Source organism: Chiloscyllium plagiosum, unplaced genomic scaffold (genome assembly GCF_037043375.1).
Source record: "Chiloscyllium plagiosum isolate Xiang-an unplaced genomic scaffold, Cpla_swu_hap1 HiC_scaffold_1, whole genome shotgun sequence".
In the NCBI taxonomy this organism is placed as follows: Eukaryota; Metazoa; Chordata; class Chondrichthyes; order Orectolobiformes; family Hemiscylliidae; genus Chiloscyllium; species Chiloscyllium plagiosum.
The window spans coordinates 72,660,039-72,682,529 of record NW_028270139.1 but is presented as its reverse complement, the minus strand read 5'-3'; the positions used below and the strand labels follow the sequence as shown (position 1 = coordinate 72,682,529).

The 22,491-nt window shown below is 50.2% G+C and overlaps 1 protein-coding gene across 2 annotated transcripts in view; it reads left to right on the top strand.

Annotated features, from left to right (window-relative positions):
* Positions 1-22,491, top strand: part of corin (corin, serine peptidase) — a 260,269-nt gene that overhangs the window by 763 nt on the left and 237,015 nt on the right. For both annotated transcript variants that reach the window (XM_087987873.1, XM_087987868.1), the window contains exon 2: positions 13,564-13,708. In XM_087987873.1, coding sequence (XP_087843999.1) covers positions 13,564-13,708 — 145 coding nt within the window. The remainder of the gene's footprint in view (positions 1-13,563; positions 13,709-22,491) is intronic.

Sequence of the window (22,491 nt, the reverse complement as noted above, 5' to 3'; positions counted from 1 at the left end):
TGCAATAATAATCACAAAATAGCCCTTGATTTGTACCGTCTTGTGTCTCCAAGGAGTGGATGCGATGTTTGGTAAAAATATTTGAAAGGATTATTGAGTGGTGGAATAGCACTGTGTTTCAGCCTCAGGATAAAGGCGAGATCTGATGTAATGGTTTAATTTTGTTTCTCTGAATTCCCATTTCTCCAGGTGGTCTCTTTTTTTTCCGAGCAAACTCAGCCCCATTCAAATGTAAAAGTAATTCTGTCTCCACTGTGCCGGTGACTTGAAAAACACAAATGATCAACTTCTCGGCTGCTTCCCTTCGCTGTGTCGCCTAACTCAGCACTCCGATCCTTATGAACTTTTGGTCCAAAAAGAAGCGGTTTTAATCACTCGCCTGTTTTATCAGTTTACGTTTGAAATAAACTTTCTCTGGACTCTTTAGTCTAGCAGTGCGAAATGCTCCGTATTCCCGGGGTGAGACGCTGTGTACTGACGGACCAACTGTCCCAATACACTGCTCCATGGGGGCTTCGTGGTGTAGTGGTAGTATCCCTCCCCGTGAGTCAGGAGGCCGAGGTTAAAATCCCAACTGCTCCAGAGGTGTGGAGAAACGTTTTTTCCAACAGGTTGCTCAGAGTCTACCTGGAAGCTGTTCCCTTCCCCATGAGGGATCCCACTCGATTTCTGTTCCATTACAACAGATCGGCCCCACGATCCAACTGGCCGCAGATCAAATTCCTGACAATTTGCTGCTGGCGTATGAAGGCAATTGCAGGTTTAATACAGGTAATCCAGAAATGGGATTGCATTCTTGAAGTTGACTCTCAGCATATATCGGTCGCTGGTACAGTCACCAGTGTTTACCCAAAATAAAACCAACAAGAACTGCGGAATGCTTTCTGCTCACAGGTGTTGCCAAATCTGCTCAAGTTTCTCCCGCAATTTCTATTTTTGTTTTAGTGTTTATTACCCAATGCCAACTGCAACCAGTGCGGGGTGTGAGGGTTGTTGGAGGAGGTGTGAGGGTTGTTGGAGGAGGTGTGAGCGTTGTTGGAGGAGGTGTGAGGGTTGTTGGAGGAGGTGTGAGGGTTGTTGGAGGAGGAGGTGTGAGGGTTGTTGGAGGAGGAGGTGTGAGGGTTGTTGGAGGAGGAGGTGTGAGGGTTGGAGGAGATGTGAGGGTTGGAGAGGAGGTGTGAGGGTTGGAGAGGAGGTGTGAGGGTTGGAGAGGAGGTGTGAGGGTTGGAGAGGAGGTGTGAGGGTTGGAGGGGGGGTGTGAGGGTTGGAGGGGGGGTGTGAGGGTTGGAGGGGGGGTGTGAGGGTTGGAGAGGGGGTGTGAGGGATGGAGGGGGGGTGTGAGGGATGGAGGGGGGGGTGTGAGGGATGGAGGGGGGGGTGTGAGGGATGGAGGGGGGGGTGTGAGGGATGGAGGGGGGGGTGTGAGGGTTGGAGGGGGGGGTGTGAGGGTTGGAGGGGGGGGTGTGAGGGTTGGAGGGGGGGGTGTGAGGGCCGGAGGGGGGGGTGTGAGGGCCGGAGGAGGGGGTGTGAGGGCCGGAGAGGTGAGAGCCGGAGGGGGTGTGAGGGCTAGAAGCAGTGTGAGGTAGTGTAAGGGCTGGAGGAGGTATGAGGTGGTGTGAGGGCTGGAGGGGGTGTGAGGGATGGAGGAGGTGTGAGGTAGTGTGAGGGCTGGAGGAGTTGAGGGATGGAGGGTGTGTGAGGGCCGGATGGGTGGTGAGGGGGTGTGAGGGCCGGATGGGTGGTGAGGTAGTGTGTGGGCTGGCGGGGGTGTCTGGGCTGGAGGGGGTGAGAGGGTTGGAGGGAGTGAGAGGGCTGGAGGAGTTGAGGGGGTGTGGGCTGCAGGAGGGGTGTGGGCTGTAGGGGGTGTGTGGGCTGTAGGGGGTGTGTGGGCTGTAGGGGGTGTGTGGGCTGTAGGGGGTGTGTGGGCTGTAGGGGGTGTGTGGGCTGTAGGGGGTGTGTGGGCTGGAGTGGAGCGTGTGGGCTGGAGTGGAGCGTGTGGGCTGGAGTGGAGCGTGTGGGGTTGTGAGGGCTGGAGGGGGCGTGAGGGTTGGAGGGGGCGTGAGGGTTTGTGAGGGCTGGAGGGGGCGTGAGGGTTTGTGAGGGCTGGAGGGGGCGTGAGGGTTTGTGAGGGCTGGAGGGGGCGTGAGGGGTTGTGAGGGCTGGAGGGGGCGTGAGGGGTTGTGAGGGCTGGAGGGGGCGTGAGGGGTTGTGAGGGTTGGAGGGGGCGTGAGGGCTGGAGGGGGCGTGAGGGGTTGTGAGGGTTGTGAGGGTTGGAGGGGGCGTGAGGGCTGGAGGGGGCGTGAGGGGTTGTGAGGGTTGGAGGGGGCGTGAGGGTTGGAGGGGGCGTGAGGGCTGGAGGGGGCGTGAGGGGTTGTGAGGGCTGGAGGGGGCGTGAGGGGTTGTGAGGGTTGGAGGGGGCGTGAGGGTTGGAGGGGGCGTGAGGGTTGGAGGGGGCGTGAGGGCTGGAGGGGGCGTGAGGGGTTGTGGGGGCGTGAGGGGTTGTGGGGGCTGGAGGGGGCGTGAGGGGTTGTGAGGGGTTGTGAGGGCTGGAGGGGGCGTGAGTGGTTGTGAGGGTTGGAGGGGGCGTGAGGGGTTGTGAGGGTTGGATGGGGCGTGAGGGGGCGTGAGGGGTTGGATGGGGCGTGAGGGGGCGTGAGGGGTTGGATGGGGCGTGAGGGCTGGAGGGGGCGTGAGGGCTGGAGGGGGTGTGATGGGTTGGGTTGGGTGGGGTGTGAGGGGTTGGGTTGGGTCGGGCGTGAGGGGGCGTGAGGGTTGGGTCGGGCGTGAGGGGGCGTGAGGGTTGGGTGGGGCGTGAGGGGGCGTGAGGGCTGGAGGGGGCGTGAGGGGTTGTGAGGGTTGGAGGGGGCGTGAGGGGTTGTGAGGGCTGGAGGGGGCGTGAGGGGTTGTGAGGGTTGGATGGGGCGTGAGGGGGCGTGAGGGTTGGATGGGGCGTGAGGGGGCGTGAGGGGTTGGATGGGGCGTGAGGGGTTGGATGGGGCGTCAGGGGGCGTGAGGGGTTGGATGGGGCGTGAGGGGTTGGATGGGGCGTGAGGGCTGGAGGGTCGTGAGGGCTGGAGGGGGTGTGATGGGTTGGGTTGGGTTGGGTGGGGAGTGAGGGGTTGGGTTGGGTGGGGTGTGAGGGGTTGGGGCGTGAGGGGTTGTGAGGGTTGGGTGGGGCGTGAGGGGTTGTGAGGGCTGGAGGGGGCGTGAGGGGTTGTGAGGGCTAGAGGGGGCGTGAGGGGTTGTGAGGGCTGGAGGGGGCGTGAGGGGTTGTGAGGGTTGGAGGTGGCGTGAGGGGGCGTGAGGGTTGGATGGGGCGTGAGGGGGCGTGAGGGTTGGAGGGGGCGTGAGGGTTGGATGGGGCGTGAGGGGGCGTGAGGGGTTGGAGGGGGCGTGAGGGGTTGGAGGGGGCGTGAGGGGTTGGAGGGGGCGTGAGGGGTTGGATGGGGCGTGAGGGCTGGATGGGGCGTGAGGGCTGGAGGGGGCGTGAGGGGTTGGATGGGGCATGAGGGCTGGAGGGGGCGTGAGGGCTGGAGGGGGTGTGATGGGTTGGGTTGGGTGGGGTGTGAGGGGTTGGGTTGGGTGGGGTTGTGAGGGTTGGGTGGGGCGTGAGGGGTTGTGAGGGTTGGGTGGGGCGTGAGGGGTTGTGAGGGTTGGGTGGGGCGTGAGGGGTTGTGAGGGTTGGGTGGGGCGTGAGGGGTTGTGAGGGTTGGGTGGGGCGTGAGGGGTTGGATGGGGCATGAGGGCTGGAGGGGGCGTGAGGGCTGGAGGGGGTGTGATGGGTTGGGTTGGGTGGGGCGTGAGGGGTTGTGAGGGTTGGGTGGGGCGTGAGGGGTTGTGAGGGTTGGGTGGGGCGTGAGGGGTTGTGAGGGTTGGGTGGGGCGTGAGGGGTTGTGAGGGTTGGGTGGGGCGTGAGGGGTTGTGAGGGCTGGAGGGGGCGTGAGGGGTTGTGAGGGCTGGAGGGGGCATGAGGGCTGGAAGGGGCGTGAGGGGTTGTGAGGGTTGGAGGGGGCGTGAGGGGTTGTGAGGGCTGGAGGGGGCATGAGGGCTGGAAGGGGCGTGAGGGGTTGTGAGGGCTGGAGGGGGCATGAGGGTTGGATGGGGCGTGAGGGTTGGAGGGGGCGTGAGGGGTTGTGAGGGTTGGAGGGGGCGTGAGGGGTTGTGAGGGTTGGAGGGGGCGTGAGGGGTTGTGAGGGTTGGAGGGGGCGTGAGGGTTGGAGGGGGCGTGAGGGGTTGGAGGGGGCGTGAGGGTTGGAGGGGGCGTGAGGGGTTGGAGGGGGCGTGAGGGGTTATGAGGGTTGGAGGGGGCGTGAGGGGTTGGAGGGGGCGTGAGGGGTTGGAGGGGGCGTGAGGGGTTGTGAGGGTTGGAGGGGGCGTGAGGGGTTGTGAGGGTTGGAGGGGGCGTGAGGGGTTGTGAGGGTTGGAGGGGGCGTGAGGGGTTGTGAGGGTTGGAGGGGGCGTGAGGGGTTGTGAGGGTTGGAGGGGGCGTGAGGGGTTGTGAGGGTTGGAGGGGACGTGAGGGGTTGTGAGGGTTGGAGGAGGCGTGAGGGGTTGTGAGGGTTGGAGGGGGCGTGAGGGTTGGAGGAGGCGTGAGGGGTTGTGAGGGTTGGAGGGGGCGTGAGGGTTGGATTGGGCGTGAGGGGTTGTGAGGGTTGGAGGGGGCGTGAGGGTTGGATGGGGCGTGAGGGGTTGTGAGGGTTGGAGGGGACGTGAGGGGTTGTGAGGGTTGGAGGGGGCGTGAGGGGTTGTGAGGGTTGGAGGGGGCGTGAGGGGTTGTGAGGGTTGGAGGGGGCGTGAGGGGTTGTGAGGGTTGGAGGGGGCGTGAGGGGTTGTGAGGGTTGGAGGGGGCATGAGGGGTTGTGAGGGTTGGAGAGGGCGTGAGGGGTTGTGAGGGTTGGTAGGGGCGTGAGGGGTTGTGAGGGTTGGGGGGCGTGAGGGGTTGTGAGGGTTGGAGGAGGCGTGAGGGGTTGTGAGGGTTGGAGGCGTGGTGAGGGGTGGGAGGGGGCGTGAGGGGTTGGAGGGGGCGTGAGGGGTTGTGAGGGTTGGAGAGGGCGTGAGGGGTTGTGAGGGTTGGTAGGGGCGTGAGGGGTTGTGAGGGTTGGGGGGCGTGAGGGGTTGTGAGGGTTGGAGGAGGCGTGAGGGGTTGTGAGGGTTGGAGGCGTGGTGAGGGGTGGGAGGGGGCGTGAGGGGTTGGAGGGGGCGTGAGGGGTTGTGAGGTTTGGAGGGGGCGTGAGGGGTTGTGAGGTTTGGAGTGGGCGTGAGGGGTTGAGAGGTTTGGAGGGGGCGTGAGTGGTTGTGAGGGTTGGAGGGGGCGTGAGGGGTTGGAGGGGGTGTGAGGGGTTGGAGGGGGCATGAGGGGTTGTGAGGGTTGGAGCGGGCGTGAGGGGTTTTGAGGGTTGGAGGCGTGAGGGGTTGTGGGCGTGAGGGGTTGGAGGGGGCGTAAGGGGTTGTGAGGTTTGGAGGGGGTGTGAGGGGTTGTGAGGTTTGGAGGGGGCGTGAGGGGTTGTGAGGTTTGGAGGGGACGTGAGGGGTTGTGAGGTTTGGAGGGGACGTGAGGGGTTGTGAGGTTTGGAGGGGGCGTGAGGGGTTGGAGTGGGCGTGAGGGGTTGGAGTGGGCGTGAGGGGTTGGAGTGGGCGTGAGGGGTTGGAGGGGGCATGAGGGGTTGGAGGGGGCATGAGGGGTTGTGAGGGTTGGAGCGGGCGTGAGGGGTTTTGAGGGGTTGTGAGGGCTGGAGGGGGCCTGAGGGGTTGTGAGGGCTGGAGGGGGCGTGAGGGGTTGTGAGGGCTGGAAGGGGCGTGAGGGGTTGTGAGGGCTGGAGGGGGCGTGAGGGCTGGAGGGGGCGTGAGGGGTTGTGAGGGCGTGAGGGGTTGTGAGGGCTGGAGGGGGCGTGAGGGCTGGAGGGGGCGTGAGGGGTTGTGAGGGCTGGTGGGGTTGTGAGGGCTGGAGGGGGCGTGAGGGCTGGAGGGGGCGTGAGGGGTTGTGAGGGCAGCAGGGGGCGTGAGGGGTTGTGAGGGCTGGAGGGGGCGTGAGGGGTTGTGAGGGCTGCAGGGGGCGTGAGGGCTGCAGGGGGCGTGTGGGGTTGTGAGGGCAGCAGGGGGCGTGAGGGGTTGTGAGGGCTGGAGGGGGCGTGAGGGGTTGTGAGGGCTGGAGGGGGCGTGAGGGGTTGTGAGGGTTGGAGGGGGCGTGAGGGGTTGGAGGGGGCGTGAGGGGTTGTGAGGGTTGGAGGGTGCGTGAGGGGTTGGAGGGGGCGTGAGAGGTTGTGAGGGCTGGAGGGGGCGTGAGGGGTTGTGAACGTTGGAGGGGGCGTGAGGGGTTGAGAGGGTTGGAGGGGGCGTGAGGGGTTGAGAGGGTTGGCGGGGGCGTGAGGGGTTGAGAGGGTTGGCGGGGGCGTGAGGGGTTGTGAGTGTTGGAGGGGGCGTGATGGGTTGTGAGGGTTGGAGGGGGTGTGAGGGGTTGTGAGGGTTGGAGGGGGCGTGAGGGGTTGTGAGGGTTGGAGCGGGCGTGAGGGGTTTTGAGGGTTGGAGGCGTGAGGGGTTGGAGGCGTGAGGGGTTGTGGGCGTGAGGGGTTGGAGGGGCCGTGAGGGGTTGGGAGGTTTGGAGGGGGCGTGAGGGGTTGTGAGGTTTGGAGGGGGCGTGAGGGGTTGTGAGGTTTGGAGGGGGCGTGAGGGATTGTGAGGTTTGGAGGGGGCGTGAGGGGTTGGGAGGTTTGGAGGGGGGGTGAGGGGTTGGAGGGGGGGTGAGGGGTTGGAGGGGGGGTGAGGGGTTGGAGGGTGCGTGAGGGGTTGGAGGGGGCGTGAGGGGTTGGAGTGGGCGTGAGGGGTTGTGAGGGTTGGAGGGGGCGTGAGGGGTTGGAGGGGGCGTGAGGGGTTGTGAGGCTTGGAGGGGGCTTGAGGGGTTGTGAGGCTTGGAGGGGGCTTGAGGGGTTGTGAGGGTTGGAGGGGGCGTGAGGGGTTGTGAGGTTTGGAGGGGGCGTGAGGGGTTGTGAGGTTTGAAGGGGTTGTGAGGTTTGGAGGGGGCGTGAGGGGTTGGAGGGGGCGTGAGGGGTTGGAGGGGGCGTGAGGGGTTGTGAGGGTTGGAGGGGGCGTGAGGGGTTGGAGGGGGCGTGAGGGGTTGGAGGGGGCGTGAGGGGTTGTGAGGCTTGGAGGGGGCGTGAGGGGTTGTGAGGGCTGGAGGGGGATGTGAGGGGATGTGAGGGGTTGTGAGGGCTGGAGGGGGCGTGAGGGCTGGAGGGGCGTGAGGGGTTGTGAGGGCCAGGGGGCGTGAGGGGTTGTGAGGGCTGGAGGTGGCGTGAGGGGTTTGAGGGGTTGAGTGTTGGAGGGGGCGTGAGGGGTTTGAGGGGTTGAGTGTTGGAGAGGGTTTGAGGGGTTGAGTGTTGGAGGGGGCGTGAGGGGTTTGAGGGGTTGTGAGTGTTGGAGGGGGCGTGAGGGGTTTGAGGGGTTGTGAGTGTTGGAGGGGGCGTGAGGGGTTTGAGGGGTTGTGAGGGTTGGAGGGGGCGTGAGGGTTGGAGGGGGCGTGAGGTGTTGTGAGGGGTTGTGAGAGCTGGAGGGGGCGTGAGGGGTTGTGAGGGCTGGACGGGGCGTGAGGGATGGAGGGGTTGTGAGAGATAGAGGGGTTGTGAGCGGTGGAGTGTGTGTGAGGTTTTGAGGGGTAGAGGGGTTATGAGGGAGTGGGTACTGGAGGGGTGTGAGGGCTGGAGTCGGGGGGAGAGGGTGGGAGGGATGGAGAGGTTGTGAGGAGTGGAGGGATGGATTGGGTGTGACGGTTAGAGGGGGTGTCAGGGTTGGGTGGTGGCAGGGGAAGGGGTGGAGTGGGAGTGAGGGTTGGTGGGGTATAAGAGTTGGTGGGGTGTGAGGGGTGGAGGGGTGTGAGGGGTGGAGGGGTTGTGAGGGATATAGGGATTGGATGCGGTGTGAAGGCTGGAGGGGAGTGAGGGGTGAGGAGTGGAGAGGGTGTCAATGGTATTGGGGTGTGATGGGTGGAGGCGCTGTGGAGGTGTGAGGGGTGGGGGAGTTGTGATCAGTAGAACAGGCATGAGTGCTGAGGGGTGTACGAGTTGTGAGGGCTGGAGGGAGTGTTGAGGACTGGACGGGCTATGAGGGGTGGAGTGGGAATGAGGGGTGGGGATGATATGAGGGCTGGAGAGGGTGTGAGGGCTGGAGGGGGTGTAAATGCTGGAGGGTGTGTGAGGGGTGGAGGGGTTGGGGGTTAGTGTACTGTTACTGATTAGGGAGAATATTGCAGCTGTACTGGGGGGGGCACAACACCTTGGAGAGCTCATTCAGTGACGCTTTCTGGGTAGAGCTCAGGAATAGCAAAGGTGAAATCATTTTGACAGGGTTATGTTTCAGGCTTTCGTAGAACCAGTGGGTGATAGAGAAACAGATATGTGGTCAGATTCTGGAACAATGTGAAAACCACAGGGTTGATTTTAACTTCCCACGTATTGACTAGGACTTGCTCAGTACCAGAGGCTTTGATTTGTGGAAATTTGTTGGGCGCGCTTAGGAGGGTTTGTTGAAGCTATATGTAAATAATTCAATTTAAGGAAGGGCCACACTAGACCTGGGTTTGGGGAATCAGCCCAGCTGGGTAGTCGAAGTTTCAATGGGGAGCATTTCGGGAACAGTGACAATAAATCCAGAAGTTTTAAGAAACTTAGAGTCATACAGTTCTCCAGCACAGAGACAGGCCCTTTGACACAAAATGGTCCATGCCAACCACAATGTCCATCCACGCTAACCCCATTTCCCTGTAGCTCACACTGTTGAGTCCTGACAACATCCTTGTAAATTTCTTTTGCACTCTTTCCAGTTTAATAAATCCTTCCTATAGCAAGGTGAGCAAAACTGAACATAAGATTCCAAATGCGGCCTCATCAACATCCTGTACAATTGCAACATAATTTCCCAACTTCTAGACTCAGTGCCCTGACTGATGAAGGCCCGTGGGTAAGGATCAGAGTAGTCAATAGACAATAGGTGCAGGAGTAGGCCATTCTGCCCTTCGAGCCTGCACCACCATTCAATATGATCATGGCTGATCATCCTTAATCAGTATCCTGTTCCTGCCTTATCTCTATAACCCTTGATTCCACTATCCTTGAGAACTCTATCCAACACTTTCTTAAATGAATCCAGAGACTGGGCCTCCACTGCTACCTGGGTGAAGAAGTTTCTCCTCATCTCTGTCCTAACTGGTCTACCCCGTATTTTTAAGCTGTGTCCTCTGGTTCAGCACTCACCCATCAGCGGAAACATGTTTCCTGCCTCCAGAGTGTCCAATCCTTTAATAATCTTTATGTCTCAATCAGATCCTCCCTCAGTCTTCCAAACTCAAGGGCATACAAGCCCAGTCGCTCCAGTCTTTCAGCCTAAGGTAGTCCCGCCATTCCAGGAACTGACCTCGTGAACCTACGCTGCACTCCCTCGATAGCCAGAATGTCTTTCCTCAAATTTGCACACAGTACTCCAGGTGTGGTCTCACTGGGGCCCTGTACAGCTGCAGAAGAACCTCTTTGCTTCTATACTCAATCCCTCTTGTTATGAAGGCCAGCATGCTATTAGCCTTCTTCACTACCTGCTATACCTGCATGCTTACCTTCATTGACTGGTGTACAAGAACACCCAGGTCTCTTTGTACTGCCCCTTTATCTAAGTTGATTCCACTTCGGTAGTAATCTGCCTTCCTGTTCTTGCCACCAAAGTGGATAACCATACATTTATCCACATTAAACTGCATCTGCCATGCATCTGACCACTCACCTAACCTGTCCAGGTCACTCTGTAATCTCCTAACATCCTCCTCACATTTCACCCTGCCACCCAGCTTAGTATCATCAGCAAATTTGCTAATGTTATTGCTGATACCATCTTCTATATCATTAACATATATTGTAAAAAGCTGCGGTCCCAGCACAGATCCCTGCAGTACCCCACTGGTCACTACCTGCCATTCCAAAATGCAGCCGTTTATCACTACTCTTTGTTTCCTATCAGCCAACCAACTTTCAATCCAAGTTAGTACTTTGTCCTCAATATCATGTGCCCTAAATTTGCTCACTAACCTCCTATGTGGGACTTTATCAAAAGCTTTCTGAAAGTCGAGGTACACTACATCTACTGGATCTCCCTCATCCATCTTCAGAGTTATATCCTCAAAAAATTCCAGAAGATTAGTCAAGCATGATTTCCCCTTCATAAATCCATGCTGTCTCTGTCCTATCCTGTTACTACTATCGAGATATGTCATAATTTCATCCTTTAGAATAGACTCCAGCATCTTCCCCACCACTGAGGACAGACTAACTGGTCTATAATTTCCTGCTTTCTCTCTCCCACCTTTCTTAAAAGGTGGTATAACATTAGCCACCCTCCAATCCGCAGGACCTGATCCCGAATCTATCAAACTCTGGAAAATAATCATCAACACATCCACGATTTCTCGAGCCACCTCCTTCAGTACCCTGGGATGTAGACCATCAGGCCCCGGAGACTTATCAACCTTTAGACCTAACAGTCTCTCCAACACCAATTCCTGGCAAATATAAATTCCCTTAAGTTCAGGTCCTTCAGCCACTGTTACCTCAGGGAGATTGCTTGTATCTTCCCCAGTGAACACAGATCTGAAGTACCAGTTCAATTCTTCTGCCATTTCTTTGTTTCCTGTAATATATACCCCTGTTTTTGTCTTCAAGTGCCCAATTTTAGTCTTAATTATTTTTTTTGCCTTTCACATACCTGAAAAAGCTTTTACTATCCTCCTTTATATTTTTGGTCAGTTTACCTTCGTACCTCATTTTTTCTCTGCGTATTTCCTTCTAGTCCTAGGGTGATAGTGCTAAATTGTGGAAAGGCTGACAATGATCATATTGGGCAAGAACTGGGGAATGCAGATTGGGGGCAGCTGTTTATGGATAAATCCACACATGTCATGTGGAAATCTTTTAAAGACCTATGGCATGCTTCCCTACATGGGCTGGGACACGGAGTATAAAAATTGGCAAGTCATGTTGCAGAGGTATAGAACTTTAGTTAGATTGCATCTGGAATACGTTGCACAGTTCTGGTCGCCACACTATCAGAAAGCTTCGCATAAACCAAATCATCCGCCGACATTTCCGCCACCTCCAAACAGACCCCACCACCAGGAATATATTTCCCTCCCCACCCCTTTCCGCCTTCTGTAAAGACCATTCCCTCCGTGACTACCTGGTCAGGTCCACGCCCCCCTACAACCCACCCTCCCATCCTGGCACTTTCCCCTGCCACTGCAGGAATTGTAAAACCTGTGCCCACACCACCTCCCTCACCTCTATCCAAGGCCCTGAAGGAGCTTTCCACATCCATCAAAGTTTTACATGCACATCCACTAATATCATTTATTGTATCCGTTGCTCCCGATGCAGTCTCCTCTACATTGGGGAGACTGGACGCCTCCTAGCAGAGTGCTTTAGGGAACATCTCCGGGACACCCACACCAATCAACCACACCGGCCCGTGGCCTAACATTTCAACTCCCCCTCCCACTCTGCCGAGGACATGGAGGTCCTGGGCCTCCATCACCACCGCTCCCTCACCACCAGACACCTGGAGGAAGAACACCTCATCTTCCGCCTCGGAACACTTCAACCCCAGGGCATCAATGTGGACTTCAACAGTTTCCTCATTTCCCCTTCCCCCACCTCACCCTGGTTCCAAACTTCCAGCTCAGCACTGTCCCCATGACTTGCCTGGACTTGTCCTACCTGCCTATCTCCTTTTCCACCTGTCCACTCCACCCTCTCCTCCCTGACCTATCACCTTCATCCTCTCCCCCACTCACCCATTGTACTCTATGCTACTTTCTCCCCACCCCCACCCTCCTCTAGCTTATCTCTCCACGCTTCAGGCTCACTGCCTTTATTCCTGATGAAGGGCTTTTGCCCGAAACGTCGATTTCGAAGCTCGTTGGATGCTGCCTGAACTGCTGTGCTCTTCCAGCACCACTAATCCAGAATCTGGTTTCCAGCATTGTTTCCAGTCATTGTTTTTACCACACTATCAGAAAAGGCTCACCAGGATGTTGCCTGGTCTGGAGGGTATTTGCTGTGAGAGAATGGACAATGTGGTTTGTTTTCACTTGAACGACAGAAGCTGAAGGGCAACCTGTTGGAAGTTTACAAAATTATGAGAGGCATGGATAGAATGGAAAGTTGCAGTCTTTTTCCTCGGGTAGAAGTATCAATTACTAGGGACAGAGCTTTCAGGTAAAATGGGAAAAGTTTAAAGGAGATGGAAAATGCAGCCAGAGGAGTTTGTAGAAGTAGATACAATAGCAACATTTAAGAGACATCTTGACAGATACATGGATAGGCAGGGAATAGAGGGATATGGACAAGGGAGAAGGAAACCCGTTGTTAAGTTTTGACTGGCATCGTGAGTTAGTGTAGGCGTGGTGGAGAGGGGCCTGTCCCTGTGCTGTACTGGTCTTTGTTCTTTGGTGGAGAATGAGTAACAGGAACTCATTCCCTGGTCCCTGGTCCCTGGTCAAAAAAGATGCTATCACTCTGGCGAATGTTGTTATACTTGAGCCTTAACACATGCACTGTAAAGATATACATGTTTAATACAAGTTATATCAGTAATAGCTGCAGGTGAATACGTTAAATGATATCGATATAATCGGTATCACAATTTGCTGTCAGAATTCGGAGGGACAGTGAACGAGAAGGCATGGTGTTCTATTGAACGGCGAAACCAAGTTGAATTTCTGAAAACGGGTCCCATTCTTTTTTCCAGTGGAGGTTAGACAGTTTCAATTGGAGTTGGATAGTTTTCTTTGAGTTCTTCATTGTGCTTATGGCGTTAGGACCCCGCGGAAGCTGCCGCTTGCTGCTTTACTAGCGGCTGCCTGCCACTGAGAGTTAGTTTTGGGAATCGTGCAGAAGCCAGTTCTTGTCACAAACCATGGCCCTGTATCAATTAAGTGGCTCGACCCTTCACCTTGGTCACTGGCAGTTCAGCGTCTTGAGTACTTGAAGCCCGTTAATTATTTGGATGTGGTCGCCTTGACTATGGAGGGAAGCGGGTCCGATGAGGTTTTTGAACAGACTGGGCTCTAACTAAGAGGGTCATTGGGACACAGTGGAACACCGTTGGAATAGTGCAGCGTTTCACCCAGTATTTACTGCCACTGTCTACATCCCCTCCCGCAGACCCCATTCTCACCTCTACTCCGCTCAAACATACGTCCCAAACTCCATCTCCTCTTACAGATGTTGCACGGTATTGGCACGTTTCTGTTCCAGTTCCGTACTTCTGAGCTACAATTAATCAACCAGTTGTCAATTTAAAATGTTAACACCTAATTTGTTTAGATATTGTTTACTTAGCTCTAGTATTGACTGGAAATAGCTCTACAAGTGCGGATCACTGAAAATTGTATAGTTAATTCCAGCTCACGCGAAATCTCAGTCGCACTTTGCAGGTTGTTTTTCCCTTTACTCCGAGCTTGGTGCTTATGGAGTGAATTGCACTGAGGGTTTCTGTATTTCCTAATGCTTTTCTTCTTTCTAACTGGAGCAGGTGTTGGGGACAGATGAAGACAACATGGGGGATGTTTGTCCTCAAAAGCTGGGATCAGTCAAGCACCTCCGCCTCCTGCTGTTAATACTTATTCCATGTGTCAGCGCTTTCATCTGTGTCCTGGTAATCCTCTTGGCATTTGTAGGTAAGGTGATTTCAATATTACTCGGTGCTTGTATCTTCTCCGTGTGTGGGGGATTTTAAATGTGTTTGATTTGCTTTCCAGTGCTGAGGCACATACCCATCACCTCATAGTTATGAAAAGCGTTAACCAAGGTCGTTTTAGAAAACAAAATGACCGTTATTCGCTTTAGTTTTGATATTTTTAGTAATTCTTTTGAATTACATTCACGGTTAACTAGAATGTAGGGTCTCTACACTTTAGTTAACCGAGGTCCCAGGGCTTTGTGCGGATGAAGCAATACTGGGTGCTTGCACCCAAAATGGTATCAAAGTTAGCGTTTCAATCCAGAACGATAACATCCAGACTTATTGGAAGTTCTGTGCATGGAGTTACTGTGATAGTGACTTGGCAGTTACATATGAAGCCTGACATGGCTGTTCAAGATGGAGAGTGCTCCCAAACATTAAAGCTATGAATTGTGGAAGAGTGGGAAATCAGGTGAGTAAAGTGAATGCCTGTGTTGGTTCTGAGCTTCAAGCAATAAATCTGTTTTTTTTTGCCTGCACCAATAGGAAGTCATAGCCATAGTTTTTCAAATGCTATGTTGTATATTGTCATATAGGATACTTCTGTCTTGATTCTCAGCATTTTCATGTTAAAAATATCTATTAGTGTATCTCAGTGAACAAACTGTAGAGGTCAGTAAGGAGAACAGGTTAGGATGATGTGTAACTTTTAACTTCATGAATACAAGAATCCAATAACTGATGGTGAAGGTCAGAAATATTCATATTTTGAGTTGTAAGTGTTTTGATCATGGGATTTCTTATTTAATAGGAAAATTGAGTTTCTCTTTAAGATATGATGGTAATATGAAATACTAGAAGGAAACAGAAGTTGTGCATTGGATGACACCTGTTTGATGATGTTTTGCAATGTTAAGTGATGCCAATGCTTAACTCCACTTCTGTTTGTGTGGTTAAAATTCCTGGCCAAAATCACAAAAGTGCCTTGACTTGAGAAGGATGTGCTATATTTTTTGGGATTAATATACAATTCAAAAATAAAGAAAATAAGCATACAATGGAATAGTTCTCAAATTGTTTGTGATTTCAACATAGTATTAATGTATATTCACATAGAAGCCTACAATTTTGAAAAAGAGACAAATTTCCAAGTAAGCAATAGAAACGAAACAAGGACAAGATTTTACATTTTAGGGCTTTCATGTCAAATTGTTATCAACATAAATCAAACACTACATCATAGGCATCTAAAACATTGAACCAAAGAAAATATGCTTTTACATGAACTTAATACTGTAACCAAGATGCATATTACAACTTCTTTTGCTGTGCACCACACTTCTGGCAAATGTATAATAGTACAAGAACAAATCCCAAGTTACTCCCAGCCTTCCTCCTACTATAATAAGTAGAAGCAGATGTAGGCCATTCGGTCCATCAAATCTGTTTCATCATTGAAGGAGATCATGGTTGAGTTGAGGATTGTCGACTGTCTTTCTTGCTCTTACCCCATAACCCTTGTTTTCCTTACTGTTGAAATATTCTGACTTTCTTTGTCTTGAGTGTCCCAACCTTGTCAGCCCTCTGCAATAAAAAATTCCACAGTCACTACCCCAGAGAAGAAATTCCTCCTCATCACTGTCTTAAATGCGTGATTCCTTACTTACCGTCTGGTCCAAGACTCTTCCACAGAGGAAGACAACCTGTCTGCATTTACCTTATCAACCTCTCTAAAGTTCTTTTCTGTTTCAACAAGGTCTCCTCTCATTCACTGTTTAGGAAAATACAAGCCCAGTCTACTCGACCTCACTTTCTCAGAAAATCTCTCTCTGCCGAGAATCAAACTCAAGAACCTTTTCTGAACTGTCACCAATGCCAGCAAGTGTTTCCTTAGAGAAGGGGATTCAAACTGTTCATAATATTCTAGGTGTGGTCTCCCTAGTACCTTGAATAGTTTTAGCAAGACTTCCCTTGTTTATATTCGGTTCATTTTGAAATAATGACCAACATTTAATTTGCCTTCCCTATTACCCACTGAACATGGATGTTAACTTAGTGATTTATGTGCAGTGACCCACAAAATCCTCTCTGCTGCAGCTTTCTGCAGTCTTTCTCTATTTAAATAATGTTTAACTTTTCGATTCTTTTTGCCCAAGTACATAACTTCACATTTTCCCACATTTCATTTCATCTACTAGGTTTTTGTCTTGACTTGACCTACCTATATTCGTCTGTAGACTCTTTGTGTCATCTTGTCCTCCCACCTATTTTTGTGTAATCTGCAAACTAGGGTGATAGTATACTCTTTTCTCATCAAAGTTATTAATAGGTACTATAAATAATTGTGGCCCGACACTGACCCCCAAAGGCACTTCACTAGGTTACAGATATCCTAAAAAGTTCCCATTTATCCAAACTTCCTGGCTGCTATTGGTTGGCCAATTCACTATCCATGCTAATATACTATCCTTAATGCTATGGGCTGCTATGTTATTAAGTAGCTTATGTGCAGAATCTTACCAAAAATGTTTTGGAAATCCAAGTATATTAAATTGCTAGTTTCCCTTTATCTCTCCTTTTGCTGCTTCCTCAAAAAATTATAATTATATCCGTTGGATATGATTTCAACTTCATGAAGCCATGTTGACCAAGCTTGATAATATATATTTCCAAATGATCTGCTATTATATGCTTTATAATAAATGCTAACATTTTTCCAAAGATAGATATTAAGCTAACTGGCCTATAAGTTTTTATCTGCCTCCTATTTTAAATAAGATGGTTACATGGGCAGTTTTCCAATCATCTGGGAATGATTCTTGGCAGATTACAATCAGCGCAACTGAATAGTAATGTCTTTAATGTCTGAGCATGTAACCCATTAGATCCAGGGGACTTATCATCTTTAGCCCGTGAGTACTTTTCCTCTAGTTATAGTTATTGTATTCTCTCTCACTTTTGCCCTTGATTATCTGGTATTTCTGGAATACTATTAGTGTCTGCTACTGTTAAGATTATTACAAAGTATTTATTCAGTTCCTTTAGGATCCTGGCTTGTCTGTATGATCTCTAGTTGCAATTTCCAGTGTCTTTTACAAGATATTCTACTCACATGAGTCTCCCCAGTCTGATTTCCTGTAATAAGGCCCACCTTGGCCTTAAATCTACAAAAAATGTTTTCTTCTCTGTATTCTTTTCAAATGGAGCTTCCATCAGACTCCTGCATGGTTATTAACACAAAAACAGCCATTTCCTGCACTTCACAATAGCTGCATCCTCTCTGTCTGTCACGACCTCCCTCTCTTGGTGTCTCTGTATCCAAAAAAACACCTGATCTTTTCTGTGTCAAGACATGAATATTGTCAGTTGATTTTCAACAGATTTTGCCAACCAGATCTCGTAGATCTGCATCCAGGGAAAGTTGTTATTGCAAGGCTATGAAATCTTGAAGTGCATATATGTAACTCTAAAAATGGTAATGGAGTTTGTTTGATGTCATTGAAAATAAAATGCAGTCATTATAATTTAGTAATGTGAATGACATAAAATGGCACTTAACAAAAGACTTAAATAGATTAGAGTTATAACTGTGGATTTAATCTAAATAATTTGGGGGAGGGATTCAGTTGCATGAAAAATTATGGAAGAAGTTGGGGGGAGTGGTGCTTAGCAATGGCTATTAAAGTTTCCAGAACATGTAAAAGGACAGAATATGGAAAGGCTCAGGAATCTAATTTCAGGTACAGCAGATAAAGGGATAACTATGAGAAGGGTGATCATCAATGCAAGGCTGAGGGTATTGTACTTAAATGCACACAGTATACAAAAGAAAGTAAATTAGCTTTTAGCACATATTGAAATTGGAGGGTTCACAGACATATGCTTTCAAGTGGATCCGGGTTGGAAACTAAATGTCCAAAGATGCACATACTATTTTGGAAGGATAGGTCGAGGGGCTGGGGTTGCCTTGTTAGTAAGAAACTAAATTAAATTGATAGCAAGAAGGTGTAGATTCCATGTAGATGGGGTTGAGGAAAGGAGAAAAGACCATAATGGGAGCTATGTACAGGCCTTCTAGCTGTAGGCAGGATGTAGGGAAGAAAATAAATTAGGAGATAGAAAAGGCATGTAAGAAAGACACTAATACATAGTTATGAGGGATGTCAATATGCAGGTGGATTGAGAAAATCAGGTTGGTAACGGATCCCAAGAAAAGGAATTTGTGAAATGTCTAAGAATTTTTTGGGGTGCAGTTTGTGGTAGAGCCTTTAGGAACAGGCAATTCTGAATTTGGCGCTGTGTATGAGGCAGACTTCTTTAGGGAGCTTAAAGTGAAGGAACCCCAAAGGGGTAGTGCTCATAACAGAATATAGATAGAATTTCACCCTGTAGTTTGAGAGGGAGAATCAGATGTAACAGTATAAAATTGAGTCAAGAGACATGAGGGAGGAACTGGCCAGAGCTGATTGGAAGCGAAGCCAAGCAGGGAAGATGGTGGAGCAGCAATGGCAGGAGTTTTGGGGGTAATTAGGGAGGTACAGCAGAAACTCATCCCGAGGAAGAAGAAACATATTAAAGGGAGGACGAGGCAACCATGGCTGACAGGAGAAATCAGGGATAGTATAATAGCAAAAGAACAAGGATACAATATGGTAGAAGATTAGGGAGAAGCCAGAGGATTGAGAAGCCTTTAAAACAAAGCAGCGGATAACTAAAAAAGCAACAAGGGAGGAAGAAGATGAAATATAGATTAGATTACTAACAGTGTGGAAACAGGTCTTTCGGCCCAACAAGTTCACACCGACCTGCCGAAGCACAACCCACCCAGACCCATTCCCCTACATTTACCTCTTCACCTAACACTACAGGCAATTTAGCATGGCCCATTCACCTAAACAATTCACCTAAATACGAAAGAAAGCTAGCTAGTAATTGAAAATAAATTTGCAAGTGTTTTTTTAAGATACATAAAAGGTATGAGACATTGGACCTCCGTAAAATGAGGCTGGAGAAGTAGTAATTGGGATCAAAGAAATGAAGGAGGAACTGAACAGGTATTTTACATCAGTTTTCACAGTGAAAGATGCCAACAACATACCAAAACTTCGAGAGGCAGGAAGCAGAGGTGAGTGTAATAGCCATCATGAGGGAGAAGGTGCTAGGGAAACCAAAATCCTGAAGGTAGATTAATCACCTCGACCACAGAATTCTGAAGGAGAGAACTGTGAAGATTGTAAAGTCATTGGTGGTGATCTTTCAGGAATGACTGGACTCTGGGACGACTATGAAATGGCTATTATAATGCCCCTATTTAAGAAGGGAGGGAGGTAGAAGGTGGGAAATTATAGGTTGGTTAGTCTGTCCTCAGTCATTCATAAGATTTTAGAGTCTATTATTAAGGATGAGATTGTGGTGTACTTGGAAATGGATGATAAAATAGGGCTAAGTCAGCATGGCTTTGTCAAGCGAAGGTCATACCTGAAAGATCTGTTAGAATTCTTTTGAGGAGGTAATGAGCAAGTTAGACAAAGAAGAACCAGTTGACATAATATATTTGAATTTCCAGAAGGCCTTTGAAAAGGTGCTGCATGGGAGTCGTCTAAATAAGATAGGAACCCATGGTGTTGGGGCAAGGTACGAGCACAGCTAGTGGATTGGCTGGCTGGCAGCAAGTGGAGTGTAGGGATAAAAGGGTCTTTTTCCGGATGATTGCCAGTGAATAGTGGAATTCTGCAAGGGTCCATATTGGGACCACAACTACTCACATTATACATTAACGATGAAGGAACTGAGAGCATTGTTACTACTTTTGCTGATAACACGAGGAGAGGTGGAGGGACAGGTAGTGATGAGGCAGCGGGGAGGCTGCAGAAGGACTTGGGCAGGCTAGGAGAGTGGACAAAGAAATGGAAGATGTAATACAATGTGGAAAAGTGTGCGGTTATACATTTTGATAGGAAGAATAAAGATGTAGACTATTTTCTAAATTGGGAAAGACTGCCAAAATCTGAAGCATAAAGGCATCATTTGGGATTCTACTGAAGCTGTATAAGGCTGTGGTCAGACTGTCTTTGGAATACGTGAGCAGTTTTGGGCCCCATTGCTAAGGAAAGTTGCACTAATGTTGGAGGGTATCCAGAGGAGCTTTACAAGAATTATCCTAGTGATGAAGGGCTTAGTTATATGAGGAGCAGTTGAGGACTCTGGGTCTGTACTTGATGGAGTTCAGATGGATGGGAAAGATCTGATTGAAACTTAAGGATACTGAGAGGCCCGGATAGAGTGGACATGGTGAAGATGTTTCCACTAGCAGGAGACACTAGGACCCAGGGGTACAGACTCGGAGTGAAGGAATTACCTCTTAGAACTGAGCTGAGGAGGAATGTCAGAGTGGTGAAGCTATGGAACTCAATGCCACGGAGGGCTGTGAAAACCAAGTCATTGAGTGTATATAAGACAGAGATAGGTAGGTTCTTGACTGGTAAGTTGATCAAGGGTTACAAGGAGAAGGTAGAATAATGGGATTGGGAAACATGTCAGCCATAACTGAATAGCGGAACAGACTCGATGGGCTGAATGGTCCAGTTCTGCTCCTATATATAATGGTCTCATGGTCTTATTATCTTGAACATAAAAACTAAACTTCTCGCATTTTCTGATAAATGTACTAATTCAAAAATATAATGCTGCATTATTTAAATTCAGAATGTTTATGAAAATGTGAAATGTAAAGATTGAGTTTTAAGCTGGCTATGAATAAAGATAAGTCAGGTACTAAATTGGGGGAGGGCAAATTACGTTGGTATTAAACAGAAGCTAGGGTGTCCAGATTAGAAGCGAGGGAGTGTTAATTGGGAGGACCTGTTATCTGGCAAGTCCACATTTGAATATGGTCACTTTAAAAGATGAGAGATTTAACAAATAATCTAGGTCTTTTTCAATATATAATTTGTTACATCACATTGTAAACCTTTCCTATAAATTCCGTGTCTTATGATCTTATACTCAACAACCATCTGATGAAGGAGCAGTGCTCTGAAAGCTAGTGCTTCCAAGTAAACCTGTTGGACTATAGCCTGGTGTTGTGATTTTTGACTTTGTACACCCCAGTCCAATACCAGCAACTTCAAATTTTGACATGTGAGAGTTGTTCAAAGACTTTCTGATGAGAATTCAGAATTTGCATGTTCCAGTAAAGAGGAAGGACAAGGATGGCAAGGTAAGGCACCCTTGTATAATGAGAGACATTGTGTATTTGGTCAAAAAGAAGAAAAAACTTATGTAAGGTTCAGGAAACTAAAATCAGACATGGAACAACTCAAGCTGGGAATTAGGAGAGCTATAAGGGGCCTTGAACTGACCTTGGCAAGTAGGGTTAAAGAGAATCCCAAGCCATTCCATACATACATTAAAAACAAGAGGATAACTCGGGAGAAGATATGATCACTCAAGGATAAAGGAGGGAACTTGTGCATGGAGGCAGAGGATGTGGGTGAGATCTTAAATGAATACTTTGTGTCAGTATTCACACGAGAAGGATACAGAGAGTAGTGAGATGAGTTGAAATCAAGAAAGTAGTAGTGTTGTGCCTCTTGAAGAGTATTAAGGTAAGACCCGAGGACCCAATGGTATCTACCCAACGCTATTGAGAGAGGCAAGAGAGGAGATTGCTGGGGCCTTGACCAAGATCTTTGTATTCTCACTAGCCACTGGAGAGGTTCTAGAGGACTGTCTAATGCTGTTCCCCTATTCAAGAAGGGAAACAGGGATTATCCTGAAAACTATAGACCCATGAGTCTCACGTCGGTGGTTGGAAAGTTTATTGGAGAGAATTCTTAGGCATAGGATTTATACACATTAGAAAAAGCATGGCCTAATTGGGGATAGTCAGTGTGGCTTTGTGCGGGGCAGGTCATGTCTTATTAATTGATTTGAATTTTTTGAGAAGGTGATCAATGAAGGTAGAGTAGTGGATGTTGTCTTCATGGATTTTAGCAAGGCTTTCGACAAGGTTTCTCATGGTAAGTTCATCCAGAAGATTAAGATCCATGGGATCTATAGTGACGTGGCTGCATGGATTCAGAATTGACTTGCCCATGGAAGGTTGTTTGTTTGGCTGGAGGTTTGTGATTAGTGGTGTTCCGCAGGGATCCATACCTCTGCTGTTTGTGATATGTATAGATGAAAATGTAGATTTGTGGGTTAGTAAGTTTGCAGATGATACAAAGATCAGTAGAGTTGTGGATAGTATAGAAGGTTGTCAAAAGACACAGCGGGATGTAGATCAGTTGCAGATATAGACAAAGAAATGGCAGATGGAGTTTAATCTGGGTAAGTGTGAGGTGCTGCACTTTGGGAGATCAAATATTAAGGAAAATTATACATTTAATGGCAGGACCCTGAACAACACTGATGTGCAGAGGGATCTTGGGTTTAAACCCCATAGCTTCCTGAAAGTGGCCACGCAAGTAAATAGAGTGTTAAAGAAGGCATATGGCATGCTTGCCTTCATTGGTTGGGGAATTGAGTACAAGAGCTGAAAATGTGTTGCTGGAAAAGCGCAGCAGGTCAGGCAGCATCCAGGGAACAGGAGAATCGACGTTTCGGGCATAAGCCCTTCTTCAGGAATGAGGAAAGTTTGTCCAGCAGGCTAAGATAAAAGGTAGGGAGGAGGGACTTGGGGGAGGGGCGACGGAAATGTGATAGGTGGAAAGAGGTCAAGGTGAGGGTGATAGGTCAGACTGGGGTGGGGGCGGAGAGGTCAGGAAGAAGATTGCA